This window comes from Carcharhinus amblyrhynchos, chromosome 2 (genome assembly GCF_965287045.1).
Source record: "Carcharhinus amblyrhynchos chromosome 2, sCarAmb.v2.hapA, whole genome shotgun sequence".
In the NCBI taxonomy this organism is placed as follows: domain Eukaryota; kingdom Metazoa; phylum Chordata; class Chondrichthyes; order Carcharhiniformes; family Carcharhinidae; genus Carcharhinus; species Carcharhinus amblyrhynchos.
Genome location: NC_137325.1, coordinates 18,471,137 through 18,492,308, shown reverse-complemented (window position 1 = coordinate 18,492,308; position 21,172 = coordinate 18,471,137). Strand labels below are relative to the sequence as shown.

General features: G+C 44.9%; 1 protein-coding gene across 1 annotated transcript in view; it reads left to right on the top strand.

The window, feature by feature from the left end:
- LOC145360329 (sodium/hydrogen exchanger 3-like) overlaps positions 1-21,172 on the top strand; it is a 106,064-nt gene that overhangs the window by 57,883 nt on the left and 27,009 nt on the right. The window contains exons 2-6 of the mRNA XM_080215529.1: positions 4,727-5,029; positions 6,507-6,667; positions 16,414-16,492; positions 17,994-18,171; positions 20,400-20,620. Coding sequence (XP_080071655.1) covers positions 4,727-5,029; positions 6,507-6,667; positions 16,414-16,492; positions 17,994-18,171; positions 20,400-20,620 — 942 coding nt within the window. The remainder of the gene's footprint in view (positions 1-4,726; positions 5,030-6,506; positions 6,668-16,413; positions 16,493-17,993; positions 18,172-20,399; positions 20,621-21,172) is intronic.

Sequence of the window (21,172 nt, the reverse complement as noted above, 5' to 3'; positions counted from 1 at the left end):
GTTTGTAGACAATGTTAGAGACCATGGCTGGAAATTTCCAGTTCCGCCTGCCGTGGGAATCATCACGGGCAGGACAGAAAATTTGCCGGACCGTTCAAAGGTCTGTTGACCTCAGATGGGAATTTCCAGTCTCCGGCTGCACACGGCTGGAAAACCACACCCTCTATTTCAAAAGTACTCAACTGACTATAAAGACCCACCCTAAGTGACACCCGACTGCAGGATTTTCCGTTCCCGCTGCACCCGAGAGTGGAAATTCCTGCCCGAGGTTGTTGGATCTTTCAATCACCCGTCAAATTTTCCAGTCTGCCCGTGGTGATTCCAATAGCGGCGGGACTGGAAAATTTACCCCCTTGCTTTTACAAATGAGTCACATTTTTATTTGATCAATTTTCACTTGGCTTTTATAAAACATAGAATCGCTTCAGTGCAGAAGGAAGCCATTCGGTCCATCAAGCCTATACCGACCACAATCCCATCCAGGTCCTATTCCCGTAACCCCACATATTTACCTCCTGACACCAGGATCAATTTAGCATGGCCAATCAATCTAACCCACAGTCTTTGGACTGTGGGAGGAAACCAGAACACCCGGAGGAAACCCAAGCAGACACAGGGAGAATGTGCAAACTCCACACAGACAGTGACCCAAGGCTAGAATTGAACCTAGATTCCTGGCGCTGTGAGGCAGCGGTGCTAACCACTGTGCCACCATGCCACCCACAAAAGTGCAAGCATTGATTGGCACTTCAAGAAGACTCACATTGCTTGACTCCTTTTGGATACGATTGTTGGAGATTCGCTCAGGACGTGGTGTTGCTTTGTTGGGATGATGTATACTGCTCATATTTTCTGCCAACCTTTCACCAGCTTCCATTTCCTCCTTTCTGTGCAATGTAGTCAATCAGCTATTATCATTATCTTCCCTGCAGGAGTGCAGGCCTGAGCTAACTCCACAAAACTGAGCATTAGCCTGAGTGTTGGCAGAAATTTGTTGCTCTGTACAGTTCTTCATGGAAGTTTGGGCACTGGGTTACAAATAAGAATACTCAAGATAGAATTTGAGTACTTCCTGGCATTAGAATGTGAAAACTTCCAGCAGCGATTTCTACGGAGGACAGAAAACTTTTAATTCCACTTGAATTGTTCTTTCGTGACAGATGAGAGACATTAGTCTAGCAGCTTGTTTGTTCCAAGCAGAAAGGTCTAACGGAGACAGAATGGAGGTCTTGTGGCGTAGTGGGTAGGTCCCTGCCTCTGAGCCAGAGGCTTCAGTTTTGACTCCCAACTTTGATGGCCAAGGAACATTCTTTCATAATGTGGTCAGTAAGGTTGAGTGTGTCAACTTGCAAATCCTACCAAACACACTAATTGTTGGCAATAAGAGTGAGCCATGCTTGATATAGAGTGGTGCCCCTCAAGCTGTAAGGCCTTGGTGACAGACTAGTCACTTGCTCCAGGAATTACAAGCTACTGAAATAGACGAGATTCTGTTTTCGTGCATCACCAGATGAAGAAGAGAATTGGAGAATGGAAATGGAGACACAAGGCAAGGCTGTGGCTCCATTAAGAGATGGGAACAGAGGCAGGTAGGTGCAGAATTTCCTAACCCTGGCCACCATGCCAGTTCTCAATCACGGTCTGGACTCCTGTTCAATTTCTTGGAAGCTGAATTGGGTGAGGAACAGCTAACTACCCCAGATGGTGGCCAGCTTGTTTACTCAATTAAAAGACCAATTATGGCCATTGATTAGGGACAGACCTGAACTATTCAGTTGGCCGACTGGATCCCTGGTAACATCATGGGTAGGCCAGATACCTGGAGGCAGCCTCCTGGTGTCAGACTGAGGGGATTATTATTGTGAGCACCTCCTGCCATCCATCATGCTTACCTGGACACAGCCAAAGCCACTGGTCTCCCTGTGGAGGGGTGTCCCCTCCGTAATAGTGGTCCAGTAGCTGTGACCATTTTTAATTTCAGTTATGGATGCCGAGAGAGAGCTTCTGGATGGTGATCCCTCTTTATCTCTTACCTGCAATGACAGCTTTAGTTCCTTCAGCCTTCGAGGGCAGAGCCTCTTATTAGCTCTCCAGCTTTGAGGCCCTGCCTATCCACCTTCCTTAATTGGACACCGAGTGCATCCTCTATCTAACAATTGGCTGCTCCCACTGCTTGCTGCTCCTGATACTGTGGTGTTGGGATCAACACCTGATGTTGACAGGGGTCCCCATATTAAATGGTAGATCCTGCCCAGGGTTTCATGCAAGACTTGGTGCCTGGAATTTTCCCATCTCGCCCGCCACGGGAATCATAGTGAGGGGGGGTCCTTGCAAAAATCCGTTGATTTCAGGTGGGATTTTCCATTTTTGAGATGAGTGTAGCCGGAAAATCCCACCCAGGAAGTCTTAGTCCAGGATTTCCCAAATGTTTCCAGCCATGGATCTCTCAAGAGTACTGACAGAGCCTCCAAGAAATATTCTTATTCGATTGAAGAGTTAAACCACAAAAAAATTGATCGTTTTTGTGGAATAAATACAAACATACAAAACACATTTTTAAAAGTACTTTCTATTTCTTATATGTATGCATTTATTATAATTAGAAAGTTATCTTCTTAACAAATTATTTAAGTCTTATCTTTTAGTAATTTTTAATGGGAGGAGTGACACTGCTTCTCTTCACACAAACACTCTCTCACTCTCTCTCAATCACACGCGCACACACACAGCTCTCCCTTAATCACACACACACACACGCGTGCGCGCACACACTCACACACACACACACTCTCACCTCTCTTTCACACTCTCCTCTCTTTTATAATCTCACACACATGGATATAGACATTCTCATCTCTCTCTCTTACACACTGTCACACACAAACACTCACACTCTCTCTCTCTCTTTCTCTGATATGCACACCTTATAGAATCACAGAGGTTTACAGCATGGAAACAGGACCTTCAGCCGTCCTTTTTTTAATGACTAAGTTAATTCTAATTGCCCGCATTTGGCCCATATCCTTCGATAGCCTAAACGTATGCTGCCTAAATGCTTTTTAAAAGACAAAATTGCACCCACCTCTGCTACTACCCCTGGCAGCTTGTTCCAGACACTCACCACCCTCTGAGAAAAAATTGCCCCTCTGAACCCTTTTTTATCTCTCCCCTCTGTACCTCTCTCTCACACACATACACTTACCTCTCTCTCACTCACTTACAGACACACACACTCTCACCTGTCTCATACACACACACGCGCGTGCACACTCTCTCCTTTCTCCCACCCACTCACCTCTATCACATGCACACGCTCTCACCTTTCTCTCCCTTGCTCCATGTCCAAGTCCCCCTGCCCGTGGCTTCTGCCTACCTCACTCCAGCATTCACTCACCGTTGCTATGACATTTGCTCCGCCATCTTTGCTTTCACCCTTGCCTGGAATTTTGAATGGTTACTTTGATCCAATCAGAGGCCAGCTTCTCAGCTCATTGACTGCTGATAGGCACACTAGTTCAACCTATCTAACGCTGTGTGAAAACTGCCTCTGACTGAACAAACTTGAGAGACGGTTTTGTTTTCCTACAGAACCCCAGCGTTCTGTGGAACCCAGTTTTGGAATTTGTGTCTTAATCCATTCCTCAAAATTGGAGAGGAAAATATGACTAACATAGAATGGTTACAGCACAGAAGAAGGCCATTTGGTCACAAATCCCACATTTCCCTGTGGCTCTGCAATTTTTTTCCCTTCAAGGATGAGTCTCTTGTTTTAGAAGTACAATTACGCTGGTCACACTAGTTTGATGTGGATTGCTTTGACTTAATTAATCAAATAAATTAAATGGCTTTACAGAAGACAGAGCAGTTTTAGAACATATGGTGTACATCTTGTGTTTGAATTTATTACAGCTATGAGGAGATAATAATTGCAATAATAGTCACGCAATGGGTGAACTATCTTTCATCCTCTGCGCTTTAATTCTGGAATTTAATTCTAGCATCTGTATAGGAAATAAACAATATTAACACTTCAAAAAAAAAATTCAAAGCACATGCACAGTTTTGAATTTTATAGACTGTTAGAATGTGACAACATTGTATTGGATGTAATGTGACCAATGGTAAGAAGGTGTAAGTGTCAGCTGATCCCGTAAACCATGGATCCAATCACAGAATGATGTGATGGTCAGTCGACTCACTATAAATAAGAATCTGTTGGGAATTGTGGGGGAATGTGGATTGGTTCAGAGTGAGGCCCAAAGCTTGGAGTAATGAAATCTCTTTATAAAACCCTTTCTTTGATTTATAAGTTGAAGTTAGCTCTGTTATATTTTTATTGTCTGCATTTGAAGAGTTCCTTCCAAAGAAACATGGGCATTGTTATATGGCCACCTCTTTGGAGTGTGGGAGGACACCGGGGCACCTGGAGGAAACCCACACAGACACAGGGAGAATGTGCAAACTCCACACAGACAGTCAGTCATCCTAGGCCGGAATTGAAGCCTGGTCATGGACTGTGAGGCATCAGTGTTAACCACTGTGCCACCCATATAGCTTGACTTACATTTCCATTGTCACTTTGGAAGCTTACTGTATATTAACACTAATTGAGGGATTACAGAAGTGGAAAACTCCATTCACCATAGTGTTGTTGGATAAATGGGGTGACTCATTTTATTTATTCGCACCTGGACTCATTCTTAACCTGATTTACCCCTTTTTTTAGTGTTCCACCTGTCTGGAAAGGTCACCTCCGTGGTACCAGAGAGTGTCCTGTTGATCGTGCTGGGCCTCATCCTGGGAGGAATTGTCTGGGCTGCTGATCACACTGCCTCCTTCACCTTAACGCCGACCGTCTTCTTCTTCTATCTCCTGCCACCCATCGTATTGGATGCCGGGTACTTCATGCCCAACCAGCAGTTCTTCAGGAACCTGGGATCGATTCTCATGTACGCCATCATTGGAACAATTTGGAATACTGTAACAACCGGTCTGAGCCTCTATGGTGTCTTCCGGACGGGTATTATGGGTAAGGGCACAGCTCCAAGCCATAGCTTTATCCTATCCAACAAAAGTGAGACCAGAGTAAAATACATAACTGAGGCTATCTGGGACACAGAGGAGTCTTAATTTGCTATCTTGCAAACTTGATTTTTCATCAATGACCCAACAGAGTTCCATCATTAGCTGTGTGGGTGAAGGATCCCAAATGTGCCAGCATCAAATCCCCTTCATCCCATAGGCCCTTTTGGCTTGGCAGTCTTCAATTTTCATATTCTGAGGTGGCCAGTGAAGATGCCTCCATTTTGAGATGTCTTCCCAATCCCTGAGCTTCCTTTCCCAGCATCCCCAGTGAGTTGCCGCATCAAGTGCCCGAATGGCAGGTGTGGAGCCAGGGTTTCAGTCAATGACCTCTCGCCAGGACTGGAGGAAGTTAGGAATATATCAGATTTGAAGCAAGCACAGAGGCAAGAGTGGTGGTGGGGTTCTGGGGAGGGGGGAGGGGGGAGGGTGGGGTGTGGGGGGAAGGACAAAAGGGAAGATCTGTGATCTGGTGGAAGACAGCAGAGATTAATGACAAAAGAGATGATGGTGCGAGGCAAAAAGTGGGACAGATGTGGAAATAAAGTATGTGTCAAGAGCAGTGTAAATGTGAAAAAGCAGAACTATTCCCAAAATCTATTACGTCCACTTGGGGAAGGGGGGAATTTGCATCTCATCTGATAGAAAAATAAATATATAGCACCTTTCATCGTAACAGGACATTGCAGGGCTTGATGCCAGCACAGTTGGGGTCCTTCATTCACACGGCTATGAAACCTGGTCGGCATGGACAAGTTAGGCCAAAGGACTTATTTCTATGCTGTATATCTCTGAGTCAATGACACACATACATATACAAGTGCATACAGACATATACAGACAGACACACACATACCACTTGTGTCCCAGATTAAAATTAAAATGGTCTCTTCCGCCATCCTGGGCCCTTTAGATAGAAATTGCACTGTGAGGTGTGAACACAGGGACCCCTGGGATCAGTCAGGGACTTGTGACAGGTTACCACTTTGTATGAGATCACTTTTCCTTCATTTTAAATTTCTTATCCTGCTGTTCTAGTCCCTCCATGATCTTACCCATCCCTATCTCTGTAAATTCCTCAAGCTCTTCCACTCTCCGTGAGTTCGCCATTCCTCTCATTCAGGTCTCTTGTGCATTTCTGATTTCCTTTGCTGCACTGCAGTTGATCATGTCGTCAGCTGCCTGGACCCCACTCTCTGGAATCCCCTCTGTAGACCTCTCCACCTCACTCCCTCCCCTTTTTAAGCCAATGCTTAAAACCTAGCCTTTAGAACAACCATATTTACACACATGGCTTGGTGTCAACTGACCCTCTTGAGATGTGCCTTGGATGTTTTATTCCAGGCACTATATAAATGCGAGTCGTTGGTATTCTAGTTTGCAACTGAAGCTAACCTTGTTTATGGTTTAAAATGACTCCTCAGGGAATCTCAATGCCGGCCTCCTGGAATTCCTCCTGTTTGGGAGTGTGATAGCCGCAGTGGACACAGTCGCTGTGTTGACCGTGTTTGAAGAGGTCCATGTGAATGAAGCATTGTTCATCGTTGTTTTTGGAGAATCTCTGCTCAACAATGGAGTCACGGTGGTAAGTTTAGCGGCATTTTAACTCCTTGATTGTTTATCCTGATTAACAAAGGAAAAAGTTTGGATTTTTTTTCAGTATGAAAGTTGAGATATTGCCCCATAAATTTTTAGCTACAGGAAAAGTCAACTCATTTTCATTCATTCCTGGCCATCCCTTGTAAAGCAGACATTGACTGTCCATCTCTTGATGTTGCCTAGAAAGTGATGGCCTTTTTGATCTGTTGCTGTTGGTATGGCATTATTACTGGATGGCTTGGTACCAGGCCATCTTAGTGTTAGCCAAATTGGTGTCAGACTGGAGTCACATGCGTGACATACCCGAGCAAGCTTTGCTCTCTAAGTGACATCCTGATGATTTAGACATTTGAATTGAATTGAATTGAACTGACTTATTATTGTCACATGTATTAAGAGCAAAGAGAAAAAAGAAAATTGCAGAACAGGAACAGGCCCTTTGGCCCTCCAAGCCTGCACCGACCATGCTGCTCGACTGAACTAAAACCTCATATCCTTCCAAGGACCAAAAGAACAAAGAAAATTAAATACTTTTCACTATTAGAATACAGTGAAATATATTGTAAGCTGTTGCAGACAAAACATACCATTCATAGAGTACAAAGGAGAGAAGGAAAGGAGAGGGTGCAGAATATAGTATTATAGTTATCAATAGGGTAAAGAGAAAGATCAGCTTAATGTATGATAGGACCATTCAACAGTCTGATGGCAGCAGGGAAGAAGCTGTTCCTAAGTCTGTTGACAATATTATGGTGATTTTATAGATAATACCGATTTAATTCCCAGGAAATTTTAAAAATGAATTTAAACTGATTTGAACTTTCGTCCTCTGAATTACAAGTCCAGTAACAGAACCCACTACATTGCCATATCTGGGATTAAACTTCTTAATTTTTTTTGTGATAAATTTCACAAGACCTACTTTTCCCATTAATTGTGGGTGTTCTTTGATTTGATTTATTATTGTCATGTGTATTGGCATACAGTCAAAAGTATTCTTTCTTGCATTCTATACAGACAGAGCATGACATTCATAGAGAAGGAAACAAGAGAGTGCAGAATATAGTGTTACAGTTATAGCTAGGGTGTAGAGAAAGATCAACTTCATGCAAGGTAGGTCCATCCAAAAGTCTGACGGCAGTAGGGAAGAAGCCGTTCTTGAGTTAGTTGGTACGTTACCTCAGACTTTTTCTTTTTCCCAACGGAAGAAGGCAGAAGAAAGAATGTCCGTGGTACGTAGGGTCCTTAAATACACTGTCTGCTTTCCGAGGCAGCCAGAAGTGTAGACAGAGTCAATGGATGGGAGGCTGGTTTGCATAATGGATTGGGCTGCATTCACAACCTTTTGTAGTTTCTTGCGGTCTTGGGCAGAGCAGGAACCATACCAAGCTGTAATACAGCCAGAAAGAATGCTTTCTATGGTGCATCTGTAAAAGTTGCTGAGAGATGTGGTTGAGATACCAAAGTTCCTTAGTCTTCTGAGAAAGTAGAGGCTTTGGCGGGCTTTCTTAACAATCGTGCCAGGATGGGGGGGACCAGGACAGGTTGTTAGTGATCTGGGCACCTAAAATCTTGAAGCTCTTGACCCTTTCCACTTCATCCCCATTGATATAGACAGAGGCATGTTCTCCTCTATGCTTCCTGAAATTGAAGACAATCTCCCTCGTTTTGTTGCCATTGAGGGAGAGATTATTGTTGCTGCCCCAGTTCACCAGATTCTCCATCTCATTCCTGTCCTCTGTCTCATCATTGTTTGAGATGCATCCCACTACGGTAGTGTCATCAGCAAACTTGAAAATCGAGTTGGAGGGGAATTTGGCCACATGGTCATAGGTGTAAAAGGAGTATAGTAGGGGGCTGAGAACACAGCCTTGTGAGACACCGGTGTTGAGGATTATCGTGGAGGAAGTGTGATTGCCTATCCTTACTGATTGTGGTCTGTGAGTACGGAAGTTCAGGATCCAGCCCCATGGGGAGGTGGCGAGGCCTAGGCCACGGAGTTTGGAGATGAGTTTCGTCGGACTAATGGTGTTGAAGGCTGAGCTGTAGCCAATAAATAGGTGCCTTTGTTACCTAGATGTTCCAGGGTTAAGTGCAGGGCCAGGGAGATGTTGTCTGCTGTGGACCTGTTGCGATGTAGGAAAATCCAGGCAGTCCGGGAGGCTGGAATTCTTTTCCCATCAAACTGAAAAACATCGATTCTTTGGAACAGAATACTCTAGATTGTTCACACAGTGTTCTGAAGATGATGGAACAACACCAATCACTAAATAAAGGTTCCTTGTACTGGCCAGAACCTTGTGTTAAATTTATCCTTGGGAATATCCAGCAATGACTCCTTGTGATCACTAAATGAGATTTTAATTGGATTGTATTAAATTGTGGGCAGTTTTGTGTCAGGGAAATTATTATAACACAATTCATAATAACAGAGAGAGGAATTTTCCTGAATTTTGGCAAAGGCCAAAAGCAGGTGGGAAGACACCATCGGCACAAATAGCAGATTCCTCTGCTGCATTTTTCCCATTAGTGAAAAAAAGACAAAGGTCAGTCCCATGACATCACACTGGCGAGGCGGGCACTGCCCCACCATCAACTTAGCTATTTGGAGATGGGACGGTATTTCTAGAGGCCAGTGCAGGAAGGTTAACCAGGAACACCCCTCCACTCTGTCACGCACCCATCTTCCATGCAACCCACCTGGCAGTGCGGGGGGGAGGGGTTGGTAGTGCCTGGGCAAAGCCAAGGGGCACTGCCAGGGGGCATGACCTTCTCCCCCCGCCGAATGGTTCACTTGAGCTCCTCTGGGAGGTCTGCTTGCCAGGTGCACGTCTCGGGAGGCCAGTGGTGATTCATGCAATCTGCCCTCATGCTGATGTGAATGGGCTTTCTTACGGGTAAGAAAGGATGATTCAGGCATAGAAGGCCAGATAATGAGAAGTTAATGTATGGAAATTATATTAATGTTGGGAATCCCGCTACGTCGCAGACGGGGACAATTGCGTCACGTTTATACATCAGCATGGGCCTTTCATGAGATTTTCCACTCCCGTTGCCAAACTCAGCCAAAGAAAACAGGAGCCAAAAACTCCAGATTGAGTCATTGTCTCCATTTAGTTTGCCTTTTGCCAACATGGTAGCCACAATTTGCAATGATAATGCGATTCTAGCCATCAATCAGCATCAGTTAATCGACGACAGACTGAAATGTGAAGCATAAAATCCTCTAAAGCTCTGGAAACCATAGAATCAAAGTTCTCTGTTATTCCCAAACGTACTACATCTTTTTTTATTTGTTCAAGGGATGTGTGTGTCGCTGGCTGGTCCAGCATTTATTGCCCATCCCTGAGGATATTTAAGAGTCAACCAATTTGCTGTGAGTCTGGAGTCACATGTAGGCCAGACCAGGTGAGGCTGGCAGATTTCCTTCCCTCAAGGACATTAGTGAACCAGATGGATTTTTTTATGATGGACAACAATGGTTTCATGGTCATCATTTTAATTGCAGATTTTTATTAAATTCAGATTTCACCATCTGCTGTGGTGGGATTCGAACACGGGTCCCAGAATATTACCCTGGGTCTCTGGTCTAGTGACAATGCCATTGCCTCACCATCACACATGTCACATCCCAAATGGGTCATGTGCATGAGTCTCACTGGATCTATTTAGAAAAAGATGAAGGAAGGCTTGGTCATCTTTCTGTAAGCTTCACTGACAAGCTGGCAGTGTTGACATCTCTGTACACACATGAGCTCCACATGATCACCACGTGATCTCCAGGTTCCACCTGTCCCACCCCCACTCTTCTATCATTGGCTGCCCAACAAGTCATTGACATGGCACACTGCCTTCTTGTGGCCAATCAGAAAACGGGCCTGCATCTGACTGGATTACTCTTAAACGTCAGTCAGGCAACCTTTATTTGTTTTTCCATCTCCACCATTTTTAAACCTAATAAACGAAGATGTCCAGACAAAATGGGCTGGTAGAAGACCATGTTTGTACACGCCCCGTGACCTTTAAACCCTGCAGTCAGAATCCGTCATTCTTGGAGACTCCAGGATGATCTTTGCAATGCAGGCACAAAGCTGACTGAACAAGTGTTTTACCTGCACGCTGATGTGCTCTGGGTGTCGTAGGCGGGCTCATTTATCCTTGCCGACAAAATTCAGGACTTGTGGAACTATAAATAGCCTTATTTGCTATCTTTGGGGAGCCTGCAGGAGCAGCACAAGACATGCGAGATGGAGCCAAACCAGCGATTTATCTCAGGAATCTGGAACTCACTCTGTTACCATGGTAACCAACGAGACGTAGCAATGTGCTGGCCAACCAATGAGGGATCAGGCCTTGTACCGTAGTTGCACAGTGCCATGTTCCCAGTTTGAATGTACAAACTGAAGTGACTCAAATCACCCGTCAATAGCAATTGCACCGATGGATTTAATAATCAAACCTGCGATTTAAATATAATTTACAATACAGAAGATATGCACAGAACATCCTTCATTCTACATTTGATATTAGTGCAGGAGAGAAACAGAGTTAACACTGCAAGTCCGTGTGACTTTTCCACAGAGTGGAAGATGGATCACAATGTGATGATTACGTAGTTGGAGAAGGTGGAGCAGAATGGAAGTTCAATGATAGTTTGGAGCTAACAAGAGATAGACAAAGGTATCATGACACAAGACAATGCGAGTGTTGATGTAGTATTAAGGACAAAAGAAGGTGCTGTAATGGCATAAAAGTAAGGTAGCAAAGTGAGTTAGCTGGGGAACAAAGATCAGTGCTCGGTGAAAGCAAAGCTGGAGAATAAGTGACAGCTGGCCTTGTGGTGCTGGCAGTGGAAGGGAGACTGGGGAGAGAGAGGTTACAAAGAACTAAGACATCAAAAACAAAAAAAGGGGTCAAGTTGGAACAGAGAGCTCACAGTCAAAAGTTGTTGAACTCAATGCTGCATCCAAAAGGCTGGAAGGTGCTGAATCGGAAGTTTTGGTGTTGTTCTTCCAGTTTGTGTTGGGGTTCCTGGAATATTACAGCAGGCTAAGGATGGACATGTGGGCATGAGTGCAAGGTGGTGAGTTGAAATGGCAAACCACAGTAAGGTTGGGGTCATGCTTGCAGGCTGAGAGGTGTTCTGCAAAGTGGTCACCTAGTCTGTGTTTAGTCACTCCAGAGAAGACGAAACCACATTGGGAGCAGCGAATACAATTTGCAGTACTGTGTGAGTTGCCCTGTTAGCTCGCATGATTCTCAAACCTTGAGCCATTTACAGATGGCACTTTAGGGACCCTCAGCACATCCAGGGTCAGCTCATCAAAGACTTTCCCCAAAACGTATGGCTAATGATGCCCATTTGCATGCCTAGGGTTCTTTAGGCTTATCCCATGACAGGGTCCTTGATTGAGTAGAACATTGGCAACCTGAAGATGCATTTCAGATGTCTGTAATGGTTGGATGGGACTCTCTAATGCCCACTCTAAAGATGTCCTGTGACATTGTGGTTGCTGCACTCTACATAGCCTGGTGTTCCGAAGCAGGGTTGAGTATCCAGATGGAGAAGCTACACAACTCCTCCAATAAGGGGATGTTGAGAGGGATAAGCTCAATGAAGAACAGGATATTGAGGCCCCAGAGGAAGAGGCCATAGCATGGATCAGATGCAGCTGATCAGAAATTCCCAACTGGTTAATGGCTTTTTTACCTGATGCCATGTTCTGATGTCATGCGAGTGTAACAGGTGACCCCACCCCTTCACTTATCTCCCATAGTGTGCCTCAGATCTATGGTGTCTCACATCATCTCAGTTCAGTGAGCCGCCTTGGTGTCCATAGCAGTGACGTGAGCAACACATCCTCTATCCGTAGACTTACAAAGTTCTAGGATGATGAAGACTGGTTCATAGGGGCCTCTTTCACCAGTACCTGGCATCACACTGCCTCCAGGCAGCCTCAGCATGAACAACTTCTCGGCTACACTCATTATCCCAATGAAGGACATTGACCTCAGAGTGACTAGCCACAATTTTGCGTGATGAAGGCCTCACTCTTGGAAGGATGGCAGTCTCTGGAGCATGTGGCCATTCTGTCATGGGCTAGGAACTCCACCAGCACGTGTTGCAAAGAAATTTCGACATGGTGCAGTCTGTTCAAGTCCCGTGCCATGTATAATAAGGTGAAAAGCAGGCAATCTAATGTGGAAATCCACCACGCCAACCAGTGGGATCTGTGCCACCTTTCCCGCCTGCTGACGCACTCTGGGTGGAATTTTACAGCTCTCTCATGGTGGGAGCAGGACCAGGAATTGCAGCAAGCCATTCAAAAATCTACTGTCTTCGGCAGGACAGGAGGATCCCACCAGCACAAGGGACCATAAAATCCTGTACTTGGTCTCCTATGTTCCTGACTCTGGGATTTTCAAGTTTTCCAGCTCACTCTCAGTACAGGCACCAAATAAGGAACTCACATTCCGATATTGCCTTTCCCTGCCTCAGGCCATCCTGGACTGCTTCCCAATGAAGCACGTTTGAAGCTTAGTCACTACTGAAGGGAGATTCAGCAACCAACTGGAGTACAACAATGAGGTGACCAACCAGATAACTTAGCTTAATGATGTTGGCTAAGGGATAAGTAATCACCAGGACACTGGAACTACATCACTGCTCTTCTCTGAATAGTTGTTGAGGTCCCTGAAAAGGCAGATTGGATCTTGGTTTTAACGTCTGGGGTGGCACGGTAGCACAGTGGTTAGCACTGCAGCTTCACAGCTCCAGGGACCTGGGTTCGATTCCCGGCTTGGGTCACTGTCCGTTCGTGTCCTCGCATCTGCGTGGGTTTCCTCCGGGTGCTCCGGTTTCCTCCAAAGATGTGCAGGTTAGGTTGATTGACCATGCTAAAATTGCCCTTAGTGTCCTAAGTTGCATCGGTTAGAGGGATTAGTGGGTAAATATGTCAGGATATGGGGGTAGGGCCTGGGTGGGGTTGTGGTTGGTGCAGACTCGATGGGCCGAGTGGCCTCTCTCTCTACTGTAGGGGTTCTATGATTCTATCTCATCTGAAAGATGGTGCTATCGGCAGTGCAGCGTTCCTTCAGTACTGCACTGGAATGTCAGCCTGCATCGTGCTCCAGTCTTTGGAGTTGGACTTGAAACCATGTCCTCCTGAGTCAACTGAGTCAACTTTATTTAATCCAACATAAACAAATCGCAAAGGAAACTTAAAACATCAAATCGAATTGTGATTAATGAGGTTGACATATAACCCTGTCCCTGCGGTGCCTATTGGGTACGGAAGACTGAGACAGTGCTGGCAGAGACCCTGTGCTCTCTCTCTAGAGACGCCCAACTCTGAATATAGCCGCAATAGAGAGGCAATCGGGCCAGACGACTCCCTTGGTTACCCGCTGCCTGGACCTGTTGATGGCAAGTTAGGCCAGGCCCAGGACCAAGTTCACAAGGAAGTTTTCCTCCTCCTGGATGGTGTGGCACGAGTGCTGCTGCTATGCCAATGTTGATGAAGGTTAATTATAGCTGTAACAGCAATGGAGAGATGGCCCATGATTTCTGTGGGGTCAAACGCTGATGGAGTATGTGAAACTACGCCTTCCGTAGGTTGGGCATTAGCAGTGTCTTTAACACTCTTGCCTCTTAATAAAACGGTTCAAAGACTTCAGAATATAATCCAGGTTCATATTTCAATGAAATGGTTGTGGCTTCTACAAGTCCAAACCTCACTGTCTGAAATGCAGAAGCCTGGTGCCCTCTAGTGATAACCATTGACAAAGCACCATAATACTGATTTTATTAGAAGTATGACATTAGCCTTTCCTTATCAAGATACTGATCCACAAATTACAATTCTGAGGTACATTTTTCACCTTTTACACAAATCTAGATACAATTGTTTTCACCAGATGATCCTTGAAAATTGTTTAGCAGGGGGAAGAAAGCTTCAACTTATCATTGAATCCTAAAGTGCTTCCAAACACTCAAATACTTTTGGTGGGGCCCCTCATTACAGGCGGCATGCTGGCACAGTGGTTAGCACTGCTGCCTCACAATGCCAGGGACCTGAGTTCAATTCTGGCGTTGGGTCACTGTCTGTGTGGAATTCGCACATTCTCCCTGTGTCTGTGTGGGTTTCCTCCAGGTGCTATGGTTTCCTCCCACAGTCCAAAGATGTGCTAAATTGTCCCTTACCGTCAGGGAGATTAGCAGGGTAAATATACGGGGTTATGGAGATGGGGCTGGGTGGGATTGTTGTCGGTGCAGGCTTGATGGGCCGAATGGCCTCTTTCTGCACTGTAGGGTTTCTATGATTCTACGTAGGCAAATAAGGTAGCCAATCTATTTGCATTGAGGTCTTAGAAACAGAAAGAACAAGAGACTTTTTCTTGTGCCTTTCATTGCAGCAGAGCGTTCCAAAGTCCTTTACAGCTAACAAGGTACTTTTGAAATGTCAATGTCATAATGTAAGAAACGTGAAATAAAGAAATGATGACACTGGTTGAGATCATTAACCAACTAGGAGGGTGGAACATTTTTCTTGCTCAATTTCAGAGAGTGCTGCTCTCTGAAAAATAGCAAGGGGTCTGTTATGTTTGCCCAGTCCTGTGGAAGAGATAGAACAGATCTCAGTTTAAACATTTTTGACGCCATGCATTCCTGCAGTTGTGCAATGAAATTCCCAGATTAGCTGCGGTACTGTATTCGGTGGACTTTCTGGGCAGATGGCAACATGCTGTTAGTGGAAAATACCACTTGCGTAGCCACTGCATAGGAAACAGCTTGCCCAACCTGTTGTTCAGTTGCTGCTGTCAGTCCAAATCACCATTCTACCCTCAACACAGCCAAGAAAGCTTCATGGTCCAAAGGTGGGTCTTTGGGCAAGGGCAATAGCACTATGGCTCCGTCGACCATTCAGGGGGGATTCCCCTCTGACCCCTCCCCGGCCTCCAGCCCCCATGAGCATCTCAGTTTTTCTTGAATGTAGCTTTGGGAGACTGTCATTCTCCCACATTCCTCAGCAGTGACCCCCTTGCCCATTTCTGCTACTGGGCCTTTAGAGCTAAAGTTTATTTAGTGTCACAAATAGGCTTACATCAACACTGCAATGAAGTTACTGTGAAAATCCCCCAGTTGCCACACTCCAGTGCCTGTTGAGGTACACTGAAGGAGAATTTAGCATGGCCAATGCACCTAACCGGCACATCTTTTGGACAGTGGAAGGAAACTGGAGACCCAGAGGAAACTCATGCAGACATGGGGAGAACATGCAAACTCTGCACAGGCAATGACCCAGGGCTGGATTTGAACCCAGGTCCCTGGTGCTGTGAGACAGCAGTGCTAACCACTGTGCCGCTGTGGCCCTACTGCTGGCCCTGTATTTGAACAGCACTTAGAGGCTACACACTATCCTTAATTGGACAATGAACCACAGTTTGCCAACTAGGGGAGCACCTGTGGTAAAATTGCTGAGCAGGTCCTATTGCCCACATGTGCAGACTCAGGACCTGCCTTACACTCTAGGGTCAGGATCCCTGATGAAATTCAGCCTATTAACTCTGTTTTTCTCCCCTTCACTGGAGCCATTGAGTATTTTTTGAAAATTCTGTTTCTGTTTCAGATTCCTAGCATCTATAGTATTTTGCTTTTGTATTAGATTCTATTTAAAGTATCTTTACTGCAACCTGAGTTGACCTTGAGTGTCATTTTTCTCCTTCTTTTAGGTGCTGTACAACGTCTTTGACTCATTTGTTACAGTGGGAGCAGGGAATATTCAAGGCCTGGACTATTTCAAAAGCATAGGTACGACAACAGAACTGAGCTTAAGGAAGACAACCTCAATAAAGCCACTGTCTTTGGTCCCTGTCACAAACTCCGTTCCTTAGTCACTCCATTCCTCTCCTACAACTCTGTGAAGCTCGTCCTTCAGTAGAATCATAGAATCTACAGTGCAGAAGGAGGCCATTTGGCCCATTGAGCCTGCACCAACAACAATCTCACCCAGGTCTGATCCTCACAATCTCACCCTAAAGGATGACACTAACACTAAGGGGCAATTTATCATGGCCAATCCACCTAACCCGCACATCTTTGGAGTGTGGGAGCAAACCAGAGCACCCAGAGGAAACTCACGCAAACACAGGGAGAATGTGCAAACTCCATACAGGCAACCACCTGAGGCCAGAATTGAACCTGGATCCCTGGCGCTGTGAGGTAGCAGTGCTAACCACTGTGTCACTGTGCCCCTCTGGCCCTACAGCCCTCCAAGAAATACGTTCTCTAATTCTATCCTCTTGTGGAATCCTAGGACAGAATTTTCCCATCCCGCCCACCACGGGAATTGTAGCAGGATGGACAGGACCATGCAAAGGTCTGCTGAACTTGAGTGGAATTTTCCAGTCTTGGGATTGTGCGTCAGGAAAATCCTGCCTGGGATGACAATTTGCACCGTTGGTGTCTGTGCCTTCAGTTACCAAGGCCCAAAGCTTTGAAATTCTTTCCTTAAATCTCTCTGCCTTTGTACCTCTCTCTTATCCTTTCAGACACTCCACAAAACCTGTTTCACCAAACTGTGTCAAATGTAGTTTGGTAACATGCCTATGTATGGTTAGCTGCATTAAATATGCTATATAAATACAAATTATCATCAATGCTAGACAGTATTCATTTGTATATTGATGTCCTTATCCATATTTTGACATATTTTGCATCCCCGCCTAAAAGTCCATTTGGCCCATCAGGTGTGTGCCGAATCTCTGACAGAGTATCTCATGCAGGCCCCCTCCTCCCTCTCTATCCCTGTAACCCGTCACACTATTTATAACCCCCGTGACTTACCTGGGCTTGCAAAATCTCACCCACTGTCCTATCAGGAGACAATACACATCTCTTTAATGCTATCTCCACTCACATTGCCTGCACCTTTAAGACTTGATTAGCTGTAAAAACTCACATTCTAATCAGTATTCTGTAAACTGAGTGTGTGTCTTTATATCCCCTGTTTGTGGTCAGAACTCTCCACTCACCTGACGAAGGGTCAGAGGCCCGAAAGCTAGTGGCATTTGCTACCAAATAAACCTGTTGGGCTTTAACCTGGTGTTGTGAGACTCCTTACTGTGTTTACCCCAGTTCAACACCGGCATCTCCACATCACCTGACACATTTACCATGGTTAATCCATCTCACCTACATGTCTTGGACACTAAGGAGCAATTTAGCATGGACAATCCACCAACCAGCACATCTCTGGACCACATTAGGTTGAAGTTTTAAATGGACTGTTTGTTTCTTTTTTTTCCCCCAGTTTCCATCTTTGTTGTAAGTTTGGGCGGAATTGCCATTGGCATCACCTTTGGATTCTTGCTGTCCCTGGCAACCAGATTCACCAAGCACGTTAGAGTGATCGAACCTGGATTTGTCTTTGTCATTTCATACTTGTCCTACCTCACAGCAGAGATGCTTTCCCTTTCCGCTGTATTAGCGTGAGTAATTTCTTGAATAACTTTTCAATGTTGACTGTGTTGTTCTCTCAGCAACCTGTAGTTAGGAGCAGAAAGGGTACCCTTTGACATTCTCAGCTATGGATGGTGCATGGTGTAATGACTTCAATGATGCCATTGAGATTGGTCTCTTAGAATGTGAACTCCCTGATTTGGCTCTTTATTCCTTTGTTTTATATACAACTGGGAGTGCCAGGTCTCCTGTCCTCTGAATGCTAACTCAGAACTTGTAACACGCTATGGACTTAAATAGAGCTTGTATATAAAAGAGAATCTGGTGAAGGCATACCAGTCTGCACTTACTTATTTCACATGGTATGGGGATGTCCAGCAGAAAAATCAAGAAGGATTCCTCCTGCCAGCTTAGTTAACAAAACTGAGGGTAGAATGTGCTAGGTTAAATTTGTACCTTTTAATATCTGAACTGATCTCAGCCAGGGTTGCTGTATGGCTGTTATAACCATCCATGGTTTCCCTGAGCCCCTGTAGGTGGCTCATCGCTACCCATTTGACCCTAGTTGGAAATGGAGCTGGTCTGGATGATGAGTGAATATGGGATCAAGTTTGGCTCTGTTCAAAAACATACTCACAAAATTATGGGAATACTGATACTTGTAATGTGTACAGTTTCTGAGAAAATGATTGTTGATGGATTAATTCTGGAGCAAATGGGCATTTTTCTCTTCTATCCTGAGGAAGAGTTCCTGGGCTTGCTCAAACTCCTTCTGAGAAAGCAGAGGAAATTTCAATGAGGACTCCTGAATTGGCCACTGGTCTCTCTCTCTCTCTCTTTTTGTCAGTGGAAACACCAATGCACATGAGTGTCAGTTCTCAACGATATTTGGACACAGTATTAGCGAGTGATGGATCCTTTATTGCCTTCTTATCGATAAGGAGAGGAGAACTGGAGAATTCCTAAGGCTCCTTCAGTCTGATCTGCTCAAATGTATAGAATTAGCTTTTTTTAATAGGGCATTTCTTAGAACTTATAGTTCAGATAATTGTTTCTAGTCACAAATACTGGTAAATTATTTAAATATGATACAAAGAGGTAGGCTTGTGACAATAGCTTAATCATGTCCCATTTATAATGTCACTATCTTTAACGGTAGATGGATGGAATGCCCATTCAGACAATGGCCACTTAATCACATCTTTATTGTAGTTTTGGTGATCTTAGCAAGGACATTCAGCTGTGCCCTATTGCTGGATATAGTGAAACATCCTCTGTCTGCGCTATCTATTTCATGTATATGCAGTGACAGCCAGTCTGCAGCAAGGGTGCTGCTGCTGATGTGCTAATTTTCCTGGTCCCCTGGTTGACCCCCTGCTGAGCTCAGTCTCCTCTCCCACAGTAGCATGAAGTGCTCTGTCTAAACTGCACAGTGATGCTCCCCTTTTACATATATCACCGTCACACTTCGAAGGAGTCACAATCCTTTTAGCAAACAATCCACAGTAGCTTCCAACATCCAATGGTTTTGTTCTTCCCCATTTCCCAGGTGACCGCTGCCAGGTGCATCCCTTAACTTTTTGGAGAGGTTCGTAAATCCACCTCCAGCAGTAAAACCTGCTCCAGTGATTGATTTCCCCTGCCCCCCACCACCCCCTTACTCCCCCACTCCAGGTCATGCCTAAGCAAATCTTCCAGAATCCTCAGATGGCTACAGGATACAACTCTTTGATTAGAGACTCCCTCTGTCCTGTATCTGGCTGTTGTAGCTCACAAGACCATGCAATCTCTTCTTTCCACTGAGCATTTAAAGCCTCTTTCTACTGACCATGTGAAGCCTCTGCTGTCTTTCTATTATGTTATTAGTTGATCTGTAGGAAGGCCTGTAAACTGATCTTAAAAATGTTTGTTTCTGCCGTTGGTTAAGTTCTCCAGTTTTAGGAGCAGCTGAGCAAAGAGCTAAGATTCACCCTTGGATAGTGAGCAGTTCCATCTCCAGGTCTTGCTAGGAACTGGTAAAAGAGCAGCAATGGCGGGAGGCGTAGGAGCAGGCAACTCAGACTTAGCATCTGAATGAGTGCTGGTTCAAGATTACCTGCCTGGGTCTCGCTGTGGAGGCAAGCTGCTCAGGTAGGCTAGATAGGGGAGTGAAGCCAAAATGTAAATAATAGTCTTGCATGATTCAACAGGGGACAATGTTGTTGAGTTTTTGCCTTTGTTCTTCCATTCTTAAACAGTCCTGGTTCTTTTCCACCAGTATTACATTCTGTGGCATTTGCTGTCAGAAATACGTAAAGGCCAACCTTTGTGAGCAGTCTATCACCACCGTCAGGTACACGATGAAAATGCTGGCAAGTGGAGCAGAGACCATTATCTTCATGTTTTTGGGAATCTCTGCAGTGGATTCAAAAATATGGACATGGAACACAGCCTTTATCCTTTTCACACTGGTCTTCATTTCTGTCTACAGAGTAATTGGTGAGTGCCTGGAGGGTTACAATCCCTATAGAAACCTATAACCTTTTCAGAGTTTTGAACTTCCAGTTGATAGCTCATAGCTCTATTCTCCTGGTCCATAGCTCCTGGCAGATTTCTTTCTCGGCCTGATTCCTAGCTGAACTAATTGTTTTCTCTGAGGGCTACTGCTGATTTCTTTGTCGAGCGCCAAGCTAGGCAAATCTCCCAGCCTCATTTCCCTTGTGAACGCGATCTTCCAACTCAATTGCTGACTGACTGTTTCTCTGAGCAAAGACACACACAGCACCACAGGATGTTCCAAACAAACATATAAATGTATTATCTTTACCTTCAAAAATAATTCTTTGATTTTGTGACTCTAATAAATAATTTACCTCCCGAATGGTGTTAATGACCTCTTCTCCAGATTTGCTAGTTCCATGAAGGAATTCCCTTATTTACCAAAATGCTTGGGGGGAATCCCATGAATGTTCATTTGTCTTGTCCCCACTGCAAATCCATCACCACACCAGTAGGAATGTAGGATGTTTAGTGAGAAGGTAGGTGCCTAGC